This window comes from Vulpes vulpes, chromosome 3, assembly GCF_048418805.1.
Source record: "Vulpes vulpes isolate BD-2025 chromosome 3, VulVul3, whole genome shotgun sequence".
Lineage (NCBI taxonomy): Eukaryota > Metazoa > Chordata > Mammalia > Carnivora > Canidae > Vulpes > Vulpes vulpes.
Window position 1 is genome coordinate 91,238,810 of NC_132782.1, and position 20,017 is coordinate 91,258,826.

The 20,017-nt window shown below is 55.5% G+C and overlaps 1 protein-coding gene across 1 annotated transcript in view; it reads right to left on the reverse strand.

Annotated features, from left to right (window-relative positions):
* Window positions 1–14,372, reverse strand: part of FAM20C (FAM20C golgi associated secretory pathway kinase) — a 48,789-nt gene extending 34,417 nt beyond the window's left edge. Inside the window, exons 1-3 of the mRNA XM_026011249.2 lie at window positions 13,253–14,372; window positions 11,215–11,393; window positions 1,041–1,119 (exon numbers count right to left, since the gene is read on the reverse strand). Of these exons, the coding sequence (XP_025867034.1) occupies window positions 1,041–1,119; window positions 11,215–11,393; window positions 13,253–13,851 (857 nt within the window). The 5' untranslated portion in view covers window positions 13,852–14,372. The remainder of the gene's footprint in view (window positions 1–1,040; window positions 1,120–11,214; window positions 11,394–13,252) is intronic.
* Window positions 14,373–20,017: the final 5,645 nt, after the last annotated feature.

Below are 20,017 nucleotides of genomic sequence, written 5' to 3' on the forward strand. Positions count from 1 at the left end.
TACCAACCTTTTTGAAATTTGAAAATTAGCAGAAAAAAGATATCTGTATTTCTAGCTTATCCTGAAAACTGGATATCGGGACAGATGGCCAAGATCTGGTGAACACAGGCAACTGCCCCTTCTGGTGGAGCCCAGGCCCGGCAGCTTGCCATGAGCTCCCACCACCAGCATGGTCCTCGTGGGCACTGGGAGGTACAACCCACACTTTAAATGCAACGAACTCTCTCTTGTCAGTTCACAAATGGCCTTGGTGTGGCTAACAGGAGACGGCACAGCAACCTTGGACCACACGGGATACCTATGCCCCAGCATCATCGGAGCGGACACCAAAAACACAGATGCTCCTCATGAATTTTCTTGCGGTGGCCTGGCTTTCAAATACCCCTTTCTACCACTCCCATAAATTTTCATGTGCCAACAAGTGCCTTAATATTTATTTTGGTAGCACGGTTTCTATTTTATGGAACAGGAAACTACAGTGGTGGGGGGTTTCGATCCAGCCCACCGCTAGTTTTATAAATAAAGCTTTACTGACAGACAGCTATGCCTGTTCATTTATGTATCATTTGGCTGCTTTTGGGCTAGGATAGCAGAGCTGAGGCATGGAGACACAGACCATATAGCCTACAAAACTTAAAATACCTATCAGCTGGCCCTTTATAGAAAAACAGTCTGCTGATCCCTGAGGCATGCAGGAGAGGCGAAAGCCGCCTCCTCTAGGAGCATTCTTTGGTGTCCATATTCAGGTTCCTTGTTTAAAACATTTATGCTCACTGGGGTAGGAATGATCTGCCAGTGGGTGAAGGTGGGGATGGGGAGGACTGGGGAGGCCTGGGAGAGGAGGAGGTGAGGATGCAGGACCCCTGTGTTAACTTCTTGCCTTGATGCAGAGAAAGCCCAGAGCATTCACCCAAAGTTCACCTCAAAACACCTCTGGGAGGAAACACTGCATTTTCCACCAGAAACTTGGTGCTGCACACGCTGGTACAGACCTGTCTCTGCCCCTGGCATCCCAGTCCCAACCAGCCCCCAGCACTTACTTCATGGGTTTGAACAGTGCTTGCCCATAATTCTGGAACGTCATGATGAGCTTGAGCTGCGTGCCCCCCGACTTCATGGCTGCAAAGGAGAGGGAAAGAGATATGGAGTCACTTGCTACCCAAGATTCCTCCTATGGGCAAGTGAGGCCAGCTCCCACTCTGCTCCAACGGCCACTGATGCTGATACACACTCCCACCTGATATTTAGGTGCTGGTGCTGGAGGCAGGATCTCTCAGACAGTCTGACCCAGACACAAAGGGACTGGCTTCTAGAAAGGACTGCCAAGTATATGTACATCCCAGCAATGCCTCCCTCCCCAGACACCTGGATGACCTACTTATACGCCCCCCCCAATCCCTCCCCACATTACTGCTTGCCCAGTATAAGTTTCTGGGGTTCGATTGCAAGTCTGAGCAGGGTTAGTCTGAGGAGACCCTGGAGACCCCTTGGCCAGAAGCACCTGACTCATCACAGAGGGCTTCAGGGGCTCCACATGGACACTATGGGGGTAGAAGTCTCCAAAAGCATCATTATGGCTTCCCAACTGCCACACCAGCTCAGAAGCTTAAAGATTTTTTGAAAATACCTGCTCTTCCCCAGACTCTGGATCTCCTATATGCTGATGGAGTTGAAGGAAGGAAAATATTCAGGGGTTTCCACAAGATGTGGGGGGTGAGAGGCTGGGTTTGTCTGTGGCCACCTTAGAAGCCGAGCTCACTTACCCACCCCACCTTCTGCATGGCAAGAGCCCCAGACCATGTGAAGCAGGCCACATGGAGGGCCTCTTGCATCCACACCAGGCACGAGCTATGCTACTGTCACAGGTATGACTAAGGAAGAGGCAAAGTATCCCCACCAGAGTCTGTGTCTGGTATGGCACAACAGCAAGATGACTTCAGGCTTTGGTACAAGAGGACAAAAGGCCCGGGAACCCTTAGGAAGGCCTCTCTGAGGAGGTGACACCTAAGCTGCTCTGAGGGAGGAGTAGAGGTTGGCCTGAACACACTAAGGAAGGCAGAAGGAATGCACAGGCCTTGAAGAAGGAGAGAACCAGGCACATTTATAGCCTTCGAGGAAGCGCGTGGGGCCCCCCCATCCCAGTGGGTAGGAGGGAAGTGGGTTGGGGGCCTGGGTATGCAGCAGCTCTCAGAGGGGTCCTTCCAACACGGGGTGAGTGGTTGGTGCTAGGCAGCAGAATAGCCAGGAACCAGGTAAATGCTGTCCCCCACAGTGTAGAGGGCTGGCTACAAGGGTGTAAGGTAGAAGCCAGGGAGGCCAAGGCAGCCATAGCAGACAATGGTGGTTTGGATGACAGAGATGGGGATAATGGAAAAATTTAAGAAATATCTGAGGCTCCAAGGAACCATTTAGTGGAGTAGGTGTGGGGTGTGGAGGGGAGAAAGGAACCTAGGATAACCCTTGGATTCCAGTTGGAGCAGTAGATGAATGGGGAGGAATGTGCATGGAGGTGAAGATCAAGGCCAGATGAGTAGAGATGACTGAGGGATGCCATACAGGAGGGGCGCCATACTGGAGGGGTGCCATATTGGAGAGGCACCATAATAGAGGGGCACCATACTGGAGGGTGTCATACTGCAGGGCACCATATTGGAGGAGTGTCATATTGGAGAAGCACCATACTATAGGGCACCATATTGGAGGGGCATCATATTGGAGGGGTGCCGTATTGGAGGAGCACCATACTGGAGAGGCACCATATTGGAGGGGCACCATACTCAGAGGGTGCCATACTGGGGGGCTTTGGTATGGAGGAGCCTTGAGGCTGGAGTCTCTGCCCAGCTTCCTATGTCCAGGCGCCTGAGAGGGAGTCTTCACTCTTCCTAATCTTGGTTTCCCCCTTGTATTGGATGGAGCTCAGCAGATGCCTGCCCAGCCTTCTTTATGGCGCTATGGTGAAGGTCAAGACAAACGAGAGCAATGTATTATTTGATCTGACAATGCCTCAGGTTGACCGCATGCAGCACGGGGATGACAATCACATCTACCTCGCAAGACTGCTATCATAATTAAGTGGGTAATGCTTGTGAAGCATCTGGAACGGCACAGGGCACATGGCACATTCAAGATGGCAAACTGCCCCATGAGTGCGAAGAATGACCAGGAGGTCTAAGTTCCCTGAGTGTTTTGGGGGGCTCTCATGGCCTCTGACCTACTCCCTGGGTACCCAACCCAGCCACTTGGCCATTCCTTCCTCTGGAGAGTCTGTGGCAGAGACAGCCTGGCTGCAGTCGGACACGCCCTTGTCTTGGGGTCCAGGAGGTGGAGCTGAAAGCACAGCTCCCCCAGACCAGTGTGAGACTTAGGTCTGTCAGTGATGCCCTTCCAGCCTGTACCCTCTTCAGGAACACAAAGCCAGCGATAAATTCCACTTCACTCCAAAACACTAGAAATAGCCTAAAAGTGCCCAACCCTGGGGGCAGAAGTACAATGCAGGGTAATCTCATGTGAGGGAATACTCTGTAGCCCTCTTAACAGAACCAAAGAATTTCTAATGACACAGCAAAGCAGCTTATGAAGCATTTACGCTCCGTGAGCTGCCTTCTTTGGAAGGTGTGTACGTAAGCGGGTGGGAAAATCTGGATGCAGATACGAAGCTACAGCCCAGTGGTTACCCCCAAGAGTAGAACCACAGATGATTTTAATTTCCTTTTTTCCCTTATCTATGCTTTCTAAATTTCTACAATGAACATTTATTACATTTTTAATAAGATGAAAACAGAAGTGATCATTAAGAAAATTAGTGGCCCGATTAAGCTCCATTCGATGTCCCCATTTCCATGTAATAACTGGGGTCACCGGATTTAATTATTCCTTCCCGGGCCAATCGGGGACAGCACATCAGCTCGTTCCAGGGCCTGTAATCCTGATTTTCTTGAATAATAAATTATTATGCAAATCTGGTCGGTTTAGTCATTCTTGTTCTGGAAGCGAATCTCAATGCACTGTTGCCCCGTGTTTTCCACTGCACTGCCAGCTCCTCTCCGCGGAGCAAGCACGGAACTAGAGATTAATGGGCCTTAGAGGCTCCGGATGACTAAGGACTCTGGAAAGGCCAGGATTTTGCTAACTGCCCTGGACACTGCTTTCCTCCTGTCTGAGGACGTGTGCCTTCCCACCTGGGTCCACCGTTCACTCTGCCAAGCTGGAGTCCAAAACTGGAAGACACTTGGAATTCTGCTTGGAAATGAGGGATGGTCTCCCTGCAAAAACCCACATGCAAACTCCTCGAGTCATGGCAAAGGCCAAGTGTTCATCTGGGGTGGGTGACAGGCAGATGGAGCGAGTGGCTTTGCTCTGCTGCTACTGAATGAGCCCAATCTGAGGGCCCAGGTGGCAAAGCTAGGACACTAACTAGGCCTCCAGAAGGAGGCTGTGAGTTTGGGGTTTCTTCCTGAACACAGGCTTGAGGAATCTTGTCCCCCGTGCTGGGTAGGGAGGCGCTGTGGAGCAGAGGCAAACTTCAGAGAGGAGCCCATGGGCAGGAGCCCGTGGGCAGCAAGGACCCCACGTGAGAGGTGGTGGACATGCCCTCACCTGGTCAGGTTTCCGGGTTTCTCGGGGGACAGATGCCTGTCAACACCTGGCCAACCTCAGCCCTGAGGACACGTGGGTGCAGCGAGCCCACCATGGACTCGGGGCCCGGCTAAGGCTGGGGCTGTCCTGGCACACACCCAGTGGCCATGTCCCCAGAAGACACTCACCCCAAAGAAGCCCCATTTGCCACCTTCTCTCCATCTCCATGGTCCCACCCAAATCTAGGCCTCCCTGTCACCAAATCACTAATACACGGGGGCCACCTACCTAGTTGCCTGGCTCCTTCGAGCCTCTTATATAAGCTCTCACCTCCTCAGCCGGCTCCTACAGGCACGTCCCACCATTCAGACCATGGATGTCAGCTCTGTCCTTCCTGCTAACCCTCGAGAGCCATATGCCCCAGCTATGCATTAACATACATTAATTAGCACTGATTAGTGATGATTAATGACATGCAGTAATTATACATATTCATATAAACTAACAGGACACACTATACTTTGTTCTAATGTTCGTGGATGCTATAAATCCCATGACCACTAAGACACTCGGACACTGTGTGGTTTTGCTGTCTTTCCCCAAGACACAGCTCCCCTCCGAAGAACTGGAACGGGAACTGCATTTCTTAGGATCCTCCAAGGAAGCATCAAGTAAACCAAGCACGAAGAGCAGCCTGAGGAGGAGAGAGACAGCCGGGAAGGGAAAGGGGGTGCCATCCTGGCCGGGAACCCCAACACTGCCACACCAAGGAGGTGTGAGTAGTGGGAGACGCAGGGCTCTGGGCTCTGCTGTCAGCTATTCCTGCGTCACACACCTTGGTGATTGCAGGGACAAGTGACCTGGGTCCTGACTCACTGGCTGCAGCCCCCACTCATCAATTTGTTTCCCCGTGGAAACCAGGGTCAATGCTGTCAGGCTCCCTATTTCTTTTTTTTTTTTTTAATATTTATTTATTTATTTTATTTATTTGATAGTCACACACACACACACACAGAGAGAGAGAGAGAGAGAGAGAGAGAGAGAGGCAGAGACACAGGCAGAGGGAGAAGCAGGCTCCATGCACCGGGAGCCCGACGTGAGACTTGATCCCGGGTCTCCAGGATCGCGCCCCGGGCCAAAGGCAGTCCGCTGCGCCACCCAGGGATCCCCAGGCTCCCTATTTCTTTTTTTTTTTTTTTTAATTTTATTTATTTATGATAGTCATACAGAGAGAAAGAGAGAGAGGCAGAGACACAGGCAGAGGGAGAAGCAGGCTCCATGCACCGGGAGCCTGATGTGGGATTCGATCCCGGGTCTCCAGGATCGCGCCCTGGGCCAAAGGCAGGCGCCAAACCGCTGCGCCACCCAGGGATCCCCAGGCTCCCTATTTCTAATAAGAACCCCCAAGTCATATTTTCATTAGCCACCTCCTGATTTTTAAATAATGAATTCTATTCTTAAGACACTCGTGGGCCACACAAACACGCCCACGGGTAAGGCGCTGCCAGGCCACCAGTGGGGCCCTCTGACGTCACTATCCTTGGCCTCTGTCACCTCGTCTTGGAAGTGGGATCAATGTTTGTCTTCAGGGATCATGGTCAGGCAAGTACTCCAAATATTTTCACAACCACTGCCTTATTTTTAAGTGTGAGAGGAAAGAAGCGCCTGGCCAAGGATGGCTCAGATTTGAGGACTGTGATGCCAGGAGCACTGAGGTCACCTGTTCTTCTCCACCCATCCCACATGCCTCACCCTTGGTGGGACAGGGATCTAACCAGTGCTCTAGATCCCTTGCCACACAGAGCCCCTTATCCTGCCTGTGGGTATCCAGGATGAGGGCCCTCAGAGAGCAGCGTGGTGCATGTTCACTTGCCCGTCATTGGTGGACACCCAGGGCTGGCACTGAGGGGGCTGCTCCAAGTGAGGGACCGGAAGAGGCCGGGGTTCTCCTGCCTACTTGCTTAGCAGACCTCTACTAAACTTTAGTCCCTCACAGGCACCCCTGGGGTGTTTGAGCTGTCACCACCCTCAGCCTAGACAGCGGTATAGCCAAGCTCTTTAAGACAGCTCACTTGTGTTATGATAATTAAATTTACTTCGAAAGTAGAGCGCTGCCCTAGCTGGAGACCAGCACCCTCCCTGGAATGAGAAGGAACGCAATTGGAATACATGCCTGTTGTATTCTGGAACCCCCAGTGGCCTGCTCAAGATGGAAAAAGCAGGTGCCCAGGCACTCGTGTGGATTTTTGTTCTTGATCTTGGACTAGACAGTGGGAAGGAGAGCTGAGGAAGGGCTCAGCTATTTGCCACCTTCTCTGGTGCATTGCTGGCACCAGATCGTCCTTCCGGATGGTCTGGGGTGGGCTACGTCCTTCCTCCCAGATGACCCTAAATGCCTCCAGTGAATTGAGCATTTTTGGTTATTGGAGAGCCAGCACCTGGAGACAGGGACCCCCTGCAGCCACCCCACTGTGCTGTCTCTGGGTCTGGAACTGCCTTCCCAAGGAGGCTGCCTCTGACCAATTACACAGGGTGCCCCCCCGGGGGTGGGGCCCTCAGGCAGCTGCCCACCCTGGGCTACTCCAATGACAGTCTTTATTCCTGGAAGCTAGCCGGCCAATTAGTCCTGGATCCTAGCTAGATCATTGAGTGCCCGGGACTCTGGTCCTGTGGAGCGGTTCTCCTTTGTTCACGCACCGACCACAGCTGTGTCCAACCTGGACGGAGCTACGGGAGTGTCTTTCAGCCAGAGGCTGCCTGGATCCTCTCTGTGTTATGTGACTTCTTTTCCTTTTTAAGCGATTCCAAGTACAGAGCAGTTAATTGTGTCATTTATTCTTTGCATCCATAATTGTGCACGATAGCAATTTAATTATCGGCGGCCCAAGCTGAAGGCGCCGCATGCCTGATTTCAAGCTGAATAGAGGTAGATAACGTCCCGAGCCTCTTTAAAGGCAGTGAATGGCCGTTACCAAGCAGCCAGGAGCCCGGCTATAAATAAATCTCTGTCGGCCACAGCAGCTGTACCGAAGGCCACACGTGCTTCATGAAGTGGATCAAGTGGTTCTGAACGGGGAGAGTTAATGGAACCCTTCCGACAGGAAGCTCTGGGAACCTTGCGGCAACTTTTCCCCCTTCCAACAACGTTTCTGGGCTCATGCTTAACAGCGGGATGCACACCTTGGAGGTTAAAGGGACTACTACGGCTGGATGGCTAGGGGACAGAGCTCTGAGCTGGGAGCAGAGATTCGCAAGCCACCACCAACCCAGGGCCTGTTTCTCTGCTTGCAGAAGGGGTGTTAGAAGTGGGTTGGATCTCCAGTTCTTTAAACTTAGGCTCTTCTCTACACCACCACTGTGGCTCAGTGTGGCTTCAATGTCTCTCTCCCATTTCACGCTCAGGAGGGTGGCGCTGCTGAACCCTGATCCTGAGGCAGCCCTGGGCTCCCCACCACCAGGCCTTCAAAGGCTGCATCCTGCTCTGGGTCACTGCCATGCAGATAGCTCCTAGCTAGGGCCTCCATTTCCAAACCTGCCCAGCTGGCTCTGCTAAGCCAAGGGCCCAGCCAGGGGCTGCTATCTCAAGCAGAAGGTTGGGTTCTTGGTCAAAATATCCAACTGGATGTAGGGCAGACTCTGCCCAGAGAGTGTGCATCTCCAAGGGATGCCTGCAGCCTGGCCCAGGGCCAGCCCCTCTCCTGCTGCTCCCTGTAGACCAGGGCTTTTTCACAAGCATGAACTCACCTGGGACCCACTGCAGCCACCCACTGTGACCTCTCTGGGAAGGCAGTTTCCAAAGGGTCCACCTCTGACCAATGACACCAGAGCAGCAGGGACAGTGGGGCCCAGTGTTGGCTGAGGCCTCCCATTGGCTTGTCCAGCACAGGTTGCTCTGTCAAGGAGGCTCTGGTCTGCCCCCGAAACCCTCGTGCCACACATACACCTACTGGCAGGGACACAGCTTAGGCTCTGTTTTGACCTCTTTCTCTTATTCACTCCCTGAGGTCTCTCAACAACCCCATGATACAGGTTTCACGGGTCCACGCCCGTCATCAAAATCTCTGAGGACAGAAGTACTCATAGATTTCAAAGATTTCAAAAATTTCAGATGACAAAAGGTGCAGGTAATGTGTACATCCCACATATTATGTAATGGCCCAAATGGGTCTGGGCAGAACTCCGTAATTAAACACACTCCTATTTCCTCAGAGGAACATGTGAATATTCGCTCCAAGTGAGAAAAATAAGGATTTATAAATAGCTTTGTCAATTTAGGTTTTGCTCCCATATAAGTTCAGGTTGAGTCAGATTTTGCTGAACAAGTTATGTTTGGATTTCAGATTTGCAAGCCAGAGATGACAGGTACTAGGTTAGACCATCTTTATGTTCCATGTGAGAACCCAGAGCATAGAGGTTAATCCACTTGCCCAGACTCACACCACACACAGATGAATCAGTCAACCTTCCAGTACCAATTAGGTCCTACATGGTGACTGGGCAGGACCAGCTTGGCCAGGGCAGTCCAGGCGTGAGTGGCAGAAACACAGACAGCCCACCAGAGACAATGGGCAAGGACACATTCCCAGTCACACCACCAAGCATCCCGCCAGGATGGGATCCCCAGGCACAGGCTCAGTCCACTGTTGTCAGGCAGCCTAGGCACCACTGCCCAGGGCAGTCAGACTACTGTGGGTAGGGGGCACCTCAAAGACAGGCCCCTGGGGAGACAGAGGGAGGAGGACACTGAGGGTGGGCAACATGCCTGTGAGCCCCAGAGGCCTGTCTTCTCACTCTAGCTGCTCCCTGAGCCGCTGGGCCCTGTCCTCTGCACAGTGGGTGTCCAGGGAGAGCTGGAGGCTGTTTGTTCCCTGAGGGATATGGCGAGCTTGGCCAGCCTTTGGAATCCCAACAGCCCTTCCTCCACCCCAGACTCTGCACTTGAGAGTGGTGACCCTCCAAGCACGCAGTGCAAAAAAAAAAAAACTAGTTCATATTTATAAGCTTGGTCATATGCATCATCTTATTAGAACAAATGCAATGTACCTGAGTAGCCACAAGCCCATTTGACAGATGGGGAGACTGAGGCAAAGAGAGGTGCCACAGACAGCAGCAGCGCAGATTCCTTTAACATTGTACTTCCCTAAAAACATTTCTAATTTTAATATGTTCTCATTTTCCCAGAAGCCCCAGCCCTCCAGATCCCTGTCTATGACAAGTGCCTGTACTTCATTTAAGCCCTGGGTCAGACATCTTTTCTTATGGAACATGCTCCATGCCCTCCTTCTAGATGGAGGTCACCTAGATTTTATGTGAATGGTGCTCAAAGCATTCATGCCTCCTCATTGTGTGTTCATGTCCTGCTTGCCCCCGGACGTCTTGGGTCAGCAGCATCAATCCTGCTGAGGTTCGTTCATCCTCAACCCGCTACCCAGAAAGTGGCCTGACATCCAGGAGATGTTCAAGAAAATCTGCTGAGTGGATGAACCAGTGAGTCAACGCCCTGGATACTGGCCTCGTCCACTATCAGGAGTGAAAGGGGCACCCTGGCCGTGGCTGTCCACGGGATGGTCTGTGTCGTGCACATGGCAGGAGGGAGGCTGAGCTTCTCACGGGGAAGGCCGAGGCAGGATGGGGGTCAGGGAGGTGCAGCCAGCTAAGAGAGGAAACACCAGCTTCTTCCTGTTCACTCCCCTTCCCAAGGGTGAGCAATCACAGGCTAGAGAGAGGCTACACAGCAAGTAGATGCCCAGCAGACACCTCAGTACTGGGCAGAGCGAGCCAAACACAGTCCTTAAAGAGCTCTGGAAAACCCACTTGTCAGCTGCACTCCCCTGTGTCAGCAGCTGGACCGAGCCCCAGGGCATCAGCATGGCTTAGGGGAATGCCAAAAAGACAGTGTCTCGGACTGTCTGCTTCCAGCACAGGGTGGGGGCCTACACTCGCGTTACCCCCGACTGGCCTCCCTCCACCCCTTCCCGCGGTGTGAACTCAGCCCAGCTTCCTGCAAAGCCCCCAGACTGTTCCCTCCACCCCAGGGCCTCAGCCCATCCCTCACTGCCTCTTGGAAGCCACAGTGACTAATGAGGATCTTCACAAATGATCGCCTACAGGCCTGAGAACAATGGCCCCAAACCTCCGTGCTCAGAAACTGCTGCTGACACATTTCCCTGAAATCAGTAATTGGATGCCTTTTTTTGTCCAATTCAGCAGATCCCACAGTACTCGGTGATATTGCCTCTGAATTACTAAGCGCATGGGCCTCCACCCTAGCAGAGCTGAGCCCTGGTCATTCCCTGTGCATGGAAACGGCAGGAGCAGGGCAGAGCAGGTCTCTGAGCTCTGCCCGCTGTCTTCCTGCTGTGCCGAGGGAGGCGCCCCAGTCAGCAGGGGTGCCTGCTCCTTCCTCGCCCCTGCAGAACGCGACAGCACCTCTGCCTCCCTCACTGGCCTTGCTCAGAGGTATCCCTCCCCTCCTTTACAGGCCTCGCAAGCTTGTCCCTCTAGAAGGCTGCCCTCATAAATCACTCCAGGAGGTAATGTTCCAGCAAGGAGCCATGGCTTCCCAGTTCTCCTCCACAGGAAAGCCAGCCCCCACCCAGCAGACCCTACCCCACTGAGAGGCACAGTGAGGGCACCTACCGACACTGGTTATCTTCTGAGCACTCAGGTCGCGCAGCAGGGCTTCGATCGCAGGGTTGTGTCTGGAGTAGAGCTCGTACCGGTTAATGCCGATGTGGAACTTAAGCCAGTTGGGGTAGGAGTCCACTGCCGCCTCCCCCGTGGGCAAGAATTCTTCATTTTCAGTGCCTTCACGTGGCCTACAGAAAATGAAGGTGACCCGGAATCAGCAGGGAAAGAACAGAGTGGTACAATCTGGATGAATAAGAGGGAGTTGGTGCCAATGCCAAGGTTTTAACTTTGGATCTAAACAAATGCAGATTTATTCAAAGATGCCTCTGCTCAGACAGGACCCTGCGGACACCCTGTACTTTTTCCGCGGCTGTTGTTCTACTAACTAATAACATATCTAAACTGTAATTCTTACTTACCCTCGGGAGACGCCCAGACAGCTATAACTAAATCAAGACTGAGCCCAGAACATCAGTGCCAGGCCCTACCGCGTCTGTCCTGGGGTCACGAAAACAGCCCAACAAGTGTTATGTCAGCTTGGGATATGGGAGGCTGTCACTTCTTCCTGGGGGCAGACAAGCAAGCCATCTTTGACCACGAGCTGTGTGCACATCACAGACACGCCCCGCCTGTCAGAAACCTTCCCTGGACGCTCTGTTTTGGTTCCAACAACCAAGCGTAGAAATGATGCAAGAAGCTAAATTTGATTTTAACGAGAGCAGTCTTGGGTGGGGAGAGAGGAAAGAGTCAGGCACTCACTCCAGCTGAGGCCCAAAGTGAGGACCTGCCGCCCACGTGGCCCCTCCTCACATCTCTGGAGTTGAGGGGCCAGTCTGGGGGAGGACAGAGCCTATTTGCTGCCGGGCTGGAGGGAAAGTGGAACCTGTCTTAACCCTAATTCACCTACGGATGAGGCCCTTCTGGCCCAGGGTCCTGTCCCCCAGAGGCCACATCACTGACCCCCAGCCCTGGGCTGTCTCTCCTGGGAAGAGCCCCAGGCCTAGGTCACTGCTCTGATTCTCAAGTTTCTAAGCATTTCCTTGAACCTGGCCAGCAGACAAAGCTCAGAGGCCACCAAGCACCTTGGTGTATTTAGACAGAAAAGCCTGGGCCTGGTCAAATTTCAGGGTAGAAAGGATTTTTATAAGATGTTTTGGAAAGCTGGCCTTCCCCCTGAGTTCCTTGGGTAACCTTTTGCAGGTAGGTATTTATTCTGGCCTTGCTGCTAGTTAATATTTCACTACTCTGGGCTGTAGCATCCGTTTATTCTGATCTGTGTGGCTGAGGAGGGCGTGGGGGGGGGGGGGTCCTGTTTAAACCAGGACAGTTTAAAGCCATGCTCCTGAGGATGCTTCTCACCTTTTATGAAGCTGTCACCCAACGCAGCTGGCACCGTTCCAAGGGCAGCTGCTGTCTGCACCCTGGCTGGGAGAGCCCTTTTGTTATGCCTCATTGGGGCCAGCACGCCCCTCTGCTAATTTTGTTCTCAGCGGCTGGCTTACAAGGCTCATTAGGCTTTTGCAGACTTTCCTGACGTGTCCACTAGAGAAATGTCGCCGAGGTTCTAAAATCTTAGCAGCCAGCAGCTCCCCAGGGAAAGGTTAGGGGCAGTCTCTGTCTCTCATTCGCTCCCTTGCCAGCTTGGGCATGCATTGCCTGACTTAGTTTCCAGAGCCAGTGACCAGGACTTTGCAGGCCAGCAACTGCTCTGCTATAGAGTCAGCACTGACCCTCCCTTGACTCCACAGGGAGCAGCAGCTCCCAAACCACCCAGAGGCCCTTCTCAAGGAGGCAGTCAATCCAGAGACAAAGGCACTGCCCTGAGTAGGAGGCAGCATGCTGCCCCGCCCCACAGAGCTCTCCTTGCCAGGGTGGGGACTCTGCCACAGGGGTCCATGCCCCCTGGGGGTTGCTGAGCCCCTACGCCTCTTTAAACAATGCCTGGATGTGCAAGGGCATCTGCGGGGAAGGGGAGCACAGGCTGATGGCTGCTTGAGGGTTCGGGGCCTGCAGGCACCCACCCTGAGCGGCCTCCGGCCTCACTCACCAGTCAGGATTCTCAGCGGCCGCCTTGGGGTTGAACCTGATGTCGCTGTTCACATTGAAGAGGACGTCGTCCTCGGTGAGCGGTGGAACGGACACCTGGTAGAGCGGGTGTTCGAACAGCTTCGCCAGGAGAGAGCTGTCCCCGCTCGGGCCAGGGGGCGGCACCGACCGGCGCGGCCCGGGGTCTCGGAGCAGTGGCCGGTGCGCGGGATCGCGGGGCCGGGGCCGGCCGGGATCCTGCCCCTGCAAGGCGCCTTCGGCGGGGTCGGCCGCGGCCGGCAGTTTCTCCAGCGAGTGGGACGTGAGGTTGGAGGAAGGGTCGGAGCTAAAGTCCTGCAGGATACGCAGCGTGTGTTTGTTGGGCCAGCCCCCGTCGCCCGCCGCGGAAGCGGGCTCCCCCGGGCGTCCCCGCGCCTTGGCCCAGCCCGGCGCAGCCGCCTCCACCGCGGGCTGCGCGCACGAGCACCCGGGCTCCCCCGAGGGCCGCACGGCGCGCCGCTCCAGCTTGGGCAGCAAGTCCAGCACGATGTGCAGCGCGCAGGCCACCAGGAACACCATCAGGATGAGCACGCGGAACCTGCGCACCAGGATCATCTTCATGGCCGCGCGGGCGAGCGCCGCCTGGGACTCCGGGGGCCCTCCCGGGGCGCGCTCCGCCCGGGCCCCGGCTAGTCTTGGCTTGGCACGAACGCAGCGCCGAGGCACAGGTCAAGGTCCATCTGGCGGCGGCCGGCTACCAGCTCCAGGGCCGTCCCCCGGCGCGCACCACGTGTGGGGCGCCCACCGCCGAAGAGCCCGCTCGCCGGGCCATCTCGGGGGCCGTCCCCCCTCGCCTCTCCGGAGCGGCCGCGCCCTCGGCGGCCCGGCCCAGCGGCCCTGGTCCGCGGAGCTGGGTGCGCAGCCCGGCGAGGCCGCACGCACGCAGCGGCCGGCTTGGGGTCTCTGCGCTCATCCGGCGCGCGGGGGCCCGACGCTGCGGCCCATCTAGGCCAGGGCGCGGCGGCCTGGGGGTGGCGGGGAGATGGCTCGGCGCAGTCCCCTCCGCCGCTCCGTGGGCCGGCCCGGCGGAGAAGGGGCGGCTCCTCCGGGCAAGGCTGGTCTCCCTCCCGCTGCGGCCCGGAGGCGGGGACCTGGAGGGGGAGCCGGGCGCAGGACGGCGGGGACAGGGCGGGGGCGCGCACAGGGCCGGGGGCGCACGGAGCGGCCGGGGAGGTCCCCAGGCAGGTGCAGCGGCCGTCCCCGAGCGCAGCGCCCGCGCGGCGGAGCCTCTCGGCGCCCCGCGCCCGGGCCGGCAGATATCGGAGAGCCGCGGAGCCGCCCCCCGCGTCAGCGCCCGCAGATTGGCGGAGACGCCGCCCGCGAGTCACGGCCAGACCCGAGCCGACTCCGCTCCCTCTTTCTCCTCCCCTCGGCCGCGCCCCGCGCTGCCTCTGCAGCTCCGGGCCCGCGAAGGAGAGGGCGCCTCCTTCCCGCGGAGGCCGAGCGAAGACGGAGAGACCCGAGGACGAAGGCCGGGGGGCGCGGGCGCAGCGAGCCGGCTCCTGCGGGACGGGGGGGGGGGGTGCCCCGGGCCGGGCCGCCGCTCGCGGGACCTCCGCCTGCCCGGGCCGGCGGCCGCCAGCTGCCAGCTGCAGCCGCGCGGCTCCTCCCCAGATGAGCCGAGGGCCAGAGCCCAGGCCAAGTCCCTCCCCGGAGCCGCCGGGCGTCTGCGCCGCCGGATGAGCTCCCCGCCGGGCGGCGACCTTGTGCCCCCCGCCCCCGCCTCGGGAGGCCCCCGCGCGCCCCGCTGCCGGCCGGGGAAGGAGGGGGAGCCCCGGCGCCGCGCGAAAGAAACGCCAGGAGCTCGGTGTTCGGCCCAATAGCAAATCCGGAGGGGATGCCGGAGCTGCCCCTGCGCCCGGCCGGGCCTCACCCCACCCCAAGGGGACACGCCTGCGCCTTAACTCTGGTGGCGCGGGCGCCCCCGTGCTAGGATTCGCCTGGCGCTGAGAGATACCTGGCGTTTGCAGAGGCCGCACCTCCCTGGCTGGTGTGTGTGTGCCATTTGCTTCCTACGCGCAGAATCACCCACCCATACCCAGGGGCGGGCCACTTGTACGTGGCCTCTTCTGGGCCCCCAGTGGGGAATATTCCTGTGAATGTCTAAAGTCCTGGTGAGAAGGGTAAGTGACCCTGGCCGGGGAAGGCAGTCCAAACACATCCGCAGCCAAGCAAACAGGCTGTCTGCCCCCTGCCCTCAAGGCACTGTGAATTTTCAGCCTCTCTGTGGAGAAGCAGTCTCTGGAGGGGAGCCTGGCGGGGAGCCCCTACTGTCTCGGCACTTGCGGTGCTGCCTGGGCATCTCCCTGCCCTCTCTGGACTTCAGTTTCCCCTTACCTGCATTCACAGCACTTCTGTGTCTGGCCCAGGGCCCAACATGCAGTAAGCACCCACTAGCTGCTTGTGGTGAAGAAGAGGAGTCCCCGCCCAGCTGGTCAGTGAAGTAAGTGAAAAGGTCACTCAGCCCTTCTGGAGCTGGAAATGGAAGTTGGACGGGCAGAGTGTGAGCGTGGATCTGATCTGGAGATGGAGCTCCCCCTTCTTCCCACACTGACGGCGCCATTTGTGTGCCAAAGAGGTCACTTTGGGCAAGGTTACCCAGAGAGGCCAAGGAGACGGCGTCCACGCTGAGATGGAGGCTCCCTTTCATGAAGGGAGCAGGACTCTGAGCTCCACACGTCTTCCTTGGCCTTGGGATTCTGTAGCCTCTGGCTGCCTCAGCGGTCCCCTGGTCCATGTCCTCAGGGTGGCTGTGGGGTGGCCTGACCCCATGAACCGTAGACATCACGTAGAGGGGGGCTTATTTTCATGCCCCTCCCCTGCTAAATTCTTTGGGGAGCTTAGTTGGACTTCTGTTCACCACTGGATGGCTCCCTTGCATAGTCCTTGGTTCATTTCAACTATCACCTTGAAGAAGCATTATCTCGCTGACCAGATGGTTTCAAAGTATCCTCACCCCCTTCCCTCAATGTCCCACCATTCTATTTTCCTAGCAACACCCACCACTATTGGAAGGCAACATCTTCTGTTTTTGTTTATGGCCTGTCTCCCCTAAAAGGCACATGCCCCACTAAGTAGGAGCCTTCCATGATGCCTTGTTCACAACTCTGTCCTGTGCTCAGGGCAGACCACAAGCCACCATCCAACTTGGGGTCAGGTGTTAGCAAGCTAAGGTGCACACATGAAATGGCCTTTGAAAACGGAGCACATGCTATAGGGGACGGACCATGAAAACCCTTGGCTGAATTTTTATGCCTAGTGTCTTTATACTTTGCTCTGAGGAGTAATTTGATTTGGTTCAATCCATTTATCTGTGGAAATCACAAAAAACAAACACAGACACACACAGAGAGGCACATTCAGACACACATATACACAGACAGATGCACACAGACACACATGCACGCATGCACATAGTGCCTGAAGCTCCTCAGGCTTCTGCCTTATGGTCTCTGGACAAAGGCCTGGGGGCCAGGCTGGGCTGCTCTGGGAAGGGCCCCAGGGGACTGACATGAGGTCTCGTCAGAGACCAGGGAACAGTTCTGGAGACTGGAGCTCCAATGAGCCTATGTAAAATAAGTCAGGTGATAACAAGAATTATGTCGAAAATCAAATTGGTACAGCCGAGAGAGTGAATTGGACATTCTGGCTGAGGTGAAGGAAGGCCCCTGAGAAAGTGACATTTGGTCAGAAATGTGCACATTGAAGGAATAAGCAACTTGGAGGTCTGTGGGAATGGGGTCTGGGTTGGGGGCTGAAGGTGACACGGTCCTAGGATGGGATGATGTCTGGCAGTTTCCTCAAGGTTGGAATTGAGTGATGGAGACAGCCGGCTAGGGCAACCCACAGGAGGCCAGCAGCCACCAGATGATAGAGACAGAGAGACGTGGTAGCCTCAGGGCAGGAAAGGCTGGCTTGGGGCTGTGCTCACATGGCAACAGCAGCACAGCCACGTAAAGGTGGGAGGTGGCAGGTCAGACCCGGGTGGGGTGGGCTCCCCATGTCCTGGGCTCAGACTTTTGAAAGTAGAATAAAGAATCTGCCATGGGTAAGGAAGGGGAGTGCCCCAGGATGGGCCCTGGAAGACCAGGTTTGGGTGCTAGGGTTGAGGAGTCTGATTTTGGACTGTGAGTTGCCGGTGTACACAGAGCCATAGGTCGTGCCCAAAGGATCAGGAAAGAACGGGTGGCAGGGCCGAGACTTGGGCCCTGGGACCTCTGCCCCTGAGGCCAGGAGGGAGGTGACCCATCTGGTAAGCAGACAAGGAGCACCCCAAGCCATGTCGGCCTGCTGGTGGTCTTACCCACAGGGCCCTGGTGGGGCCAGGTGAGGCAGGCAGGAGTCCTGAGTGAAGCAGAGGGTGGTGGGGACCATAGGGCAGACGTGACTTTTGAAGAACTTTGTGCGGGAGGGAGTGTAGAAATGGGACGATGACTGGGGGCAAGGCAGGACCAACCTCCCATTTAGACCAGCTAGAGGGCCTGGACTCTTGGGCTCTGGGTTTCTGAGGATGCCTCAGTGAGCGTACAGTCCCCAGGGTGCCATACAATGACATCTGCCCAGGAGGCCTCCCAGGGGCAAGGAGAAAGCGATGGGCTGCAGCAGTGGGGATGACAGGGTCTGGGCTAGAGGACAGATGGAGTTCCCTGGTGGCTGGTGGAGGGAGGTGTTTTCCAGGCAGAGAGGGAGCACGTGGCCTGGGCACAGGCCCAGGACTGTGGACTTTGGGTCTTTGGGTTTTGTGGCTGGATCCCTGGGGACAGGCAACAGGAGGAGATGCCGCTTGCTCTAATGTGCTTAGGGCAGCCGAGAAGTCTGCCCAGATTCCCCCAGCGGCCAGTCAGTCCTCAGTCCTGGTTAAAGCACAGAGGAGGTGGGCCTCGCACCCTGAACATCTCCCTGGCTGTGGGAAGCCACAGCTGGCCTGGCTGAGAACCACCATGGATACAGCGCTCCTGTGGGTGACTGAGGTGAGGTCCAAGAAGAGCGGCAGTGTAGGACAGGCATAATGGTGACGGTTGTGTGAGGGATGGAGGGCGGTGTGGATGGAGGGCGGGTCAGTACGGCGGTTACCGTGACATGGAGCCCCCACCACAAGGACGAAGGGCTGGAAGGGGGTGTGCAATGAGGTGAAGAGACAGAGCTGCTGGAGAAAGACAGTCCTGGAAGCTCCAGGCCCATTAGGGGAAGATGACTGGTTTTCCTGCCCAAATGACTAGAGAACATTCCAGGAGGGTGCAGGAGGGAGGCCCAGAGGGACCCACCCACTAGGTCCTGGCACCTATACCTCTCATACCCTTCGATGTTTTCCTAGGGATTACTCATCCAGGACCCACTGGGGAAGCTTCTGGGGCTGTTTACCACAGGCCAGCCTTGGCCACAGGCTATTCTGGGAGCTGGGGGCGGGCAGGCAGCAGGGAGGAGGAGCAGGACATGGGCTTCACTGGGCACCTGTGTTCAGGCATCATGGGATGTGCGGTTTTAATTTTTGTCTGGTGGAATCAGGGAATGTGGAACTGGACTTGTCAGGCAGGGGTGATGGGATAATGGGCCAGCAGAGCTTACACAGGGATGCGCCACCACCAGGAGAGATGGCCTCCTCCCCAGGAGAAGGCGAGCTGAGACCAGTGTCCCTCCATTCTGGGTTTGAGGGTCTCCTGAGGCAGCTTGGAGCAGGGGGAGTGGGGAAGCATTCAGTGGAGCCTCTGGCCCATTCATCCGCAGCCTCGGGGGTCTTTGGAAAATAGGGTTTCTTTGTCCTAATTTAAAGCAACAGTTCAAAAAGCCAAAAACGAACAAAGAAAACAATAAAAAAGCTTGACTTTATTTTGTATATCTTGGATTGCTCAAATACACGATTTATATATATCATACATGGAATAGCCATAAAAACTGACCATCTGTGGACCATAAGGAAAATGTCAAGAAATTGCAAAGGCAGATAATCTGCAGTCTGTTCACTGAGTGTACGTACATATGATACACACATTCATGCAGAAGCATATGCATACATGATCTGCAGTCTGCTCACTCAACACAGCACAGTTTAATAAAAACAAGAGCTCACCTTTAAAAATATTTCCACCTGGAAATAAATACCACAAATAACAACGCTCATATATAATTTGGGGCTTATGAAGGAAGCCAGAAGAGAATTTGCACACTTTTCATTTTAAAATGAAAGCAAGTAAGAGCAGCACCCATTGAACCCGCAGGCAGCCACTGATGGGTGCTCAGAGGGAGGTTGGGGTGATGACCACACTCACTCCAACATGCTAACGACCAAACGTACATGAACTGAGCTTTTTTGTTCCAAGAAACTAGAAGAGCAATCTTTAAAAATCCCAAATAAAGAAGGGATGAATTAATGCAGAGCAAACCAAAAGCACAGCCATTAGCAAGTGAGCAGTGCTGGAGGCCGCTCAGAGATGGAAGAGGTGGGGGTAGGCGGTGAGAGGTAAGGCCTCGGAAAGGGGCAGAGGGAACACACGTGGGCGCCCCCTGCCCCCGAGAGAGGCATAGTTGCTGGGAGTGGGACTGGCTGCAGAGTCCCTAAAGAGATGGTGCCACCTGCACCAGCTTGAAGGTACAAACAAAAGGTGTGTTTTTAAAAAAAGATTCAAAGGAAGGCCTAGAAAATGGGGCTAGACTCATCATTGTGGGAGAAGTTGAAAATGGTCAAATATTTATTTATTTATTTAAAAGTCAGGCCCGTGTTGCCTGACCT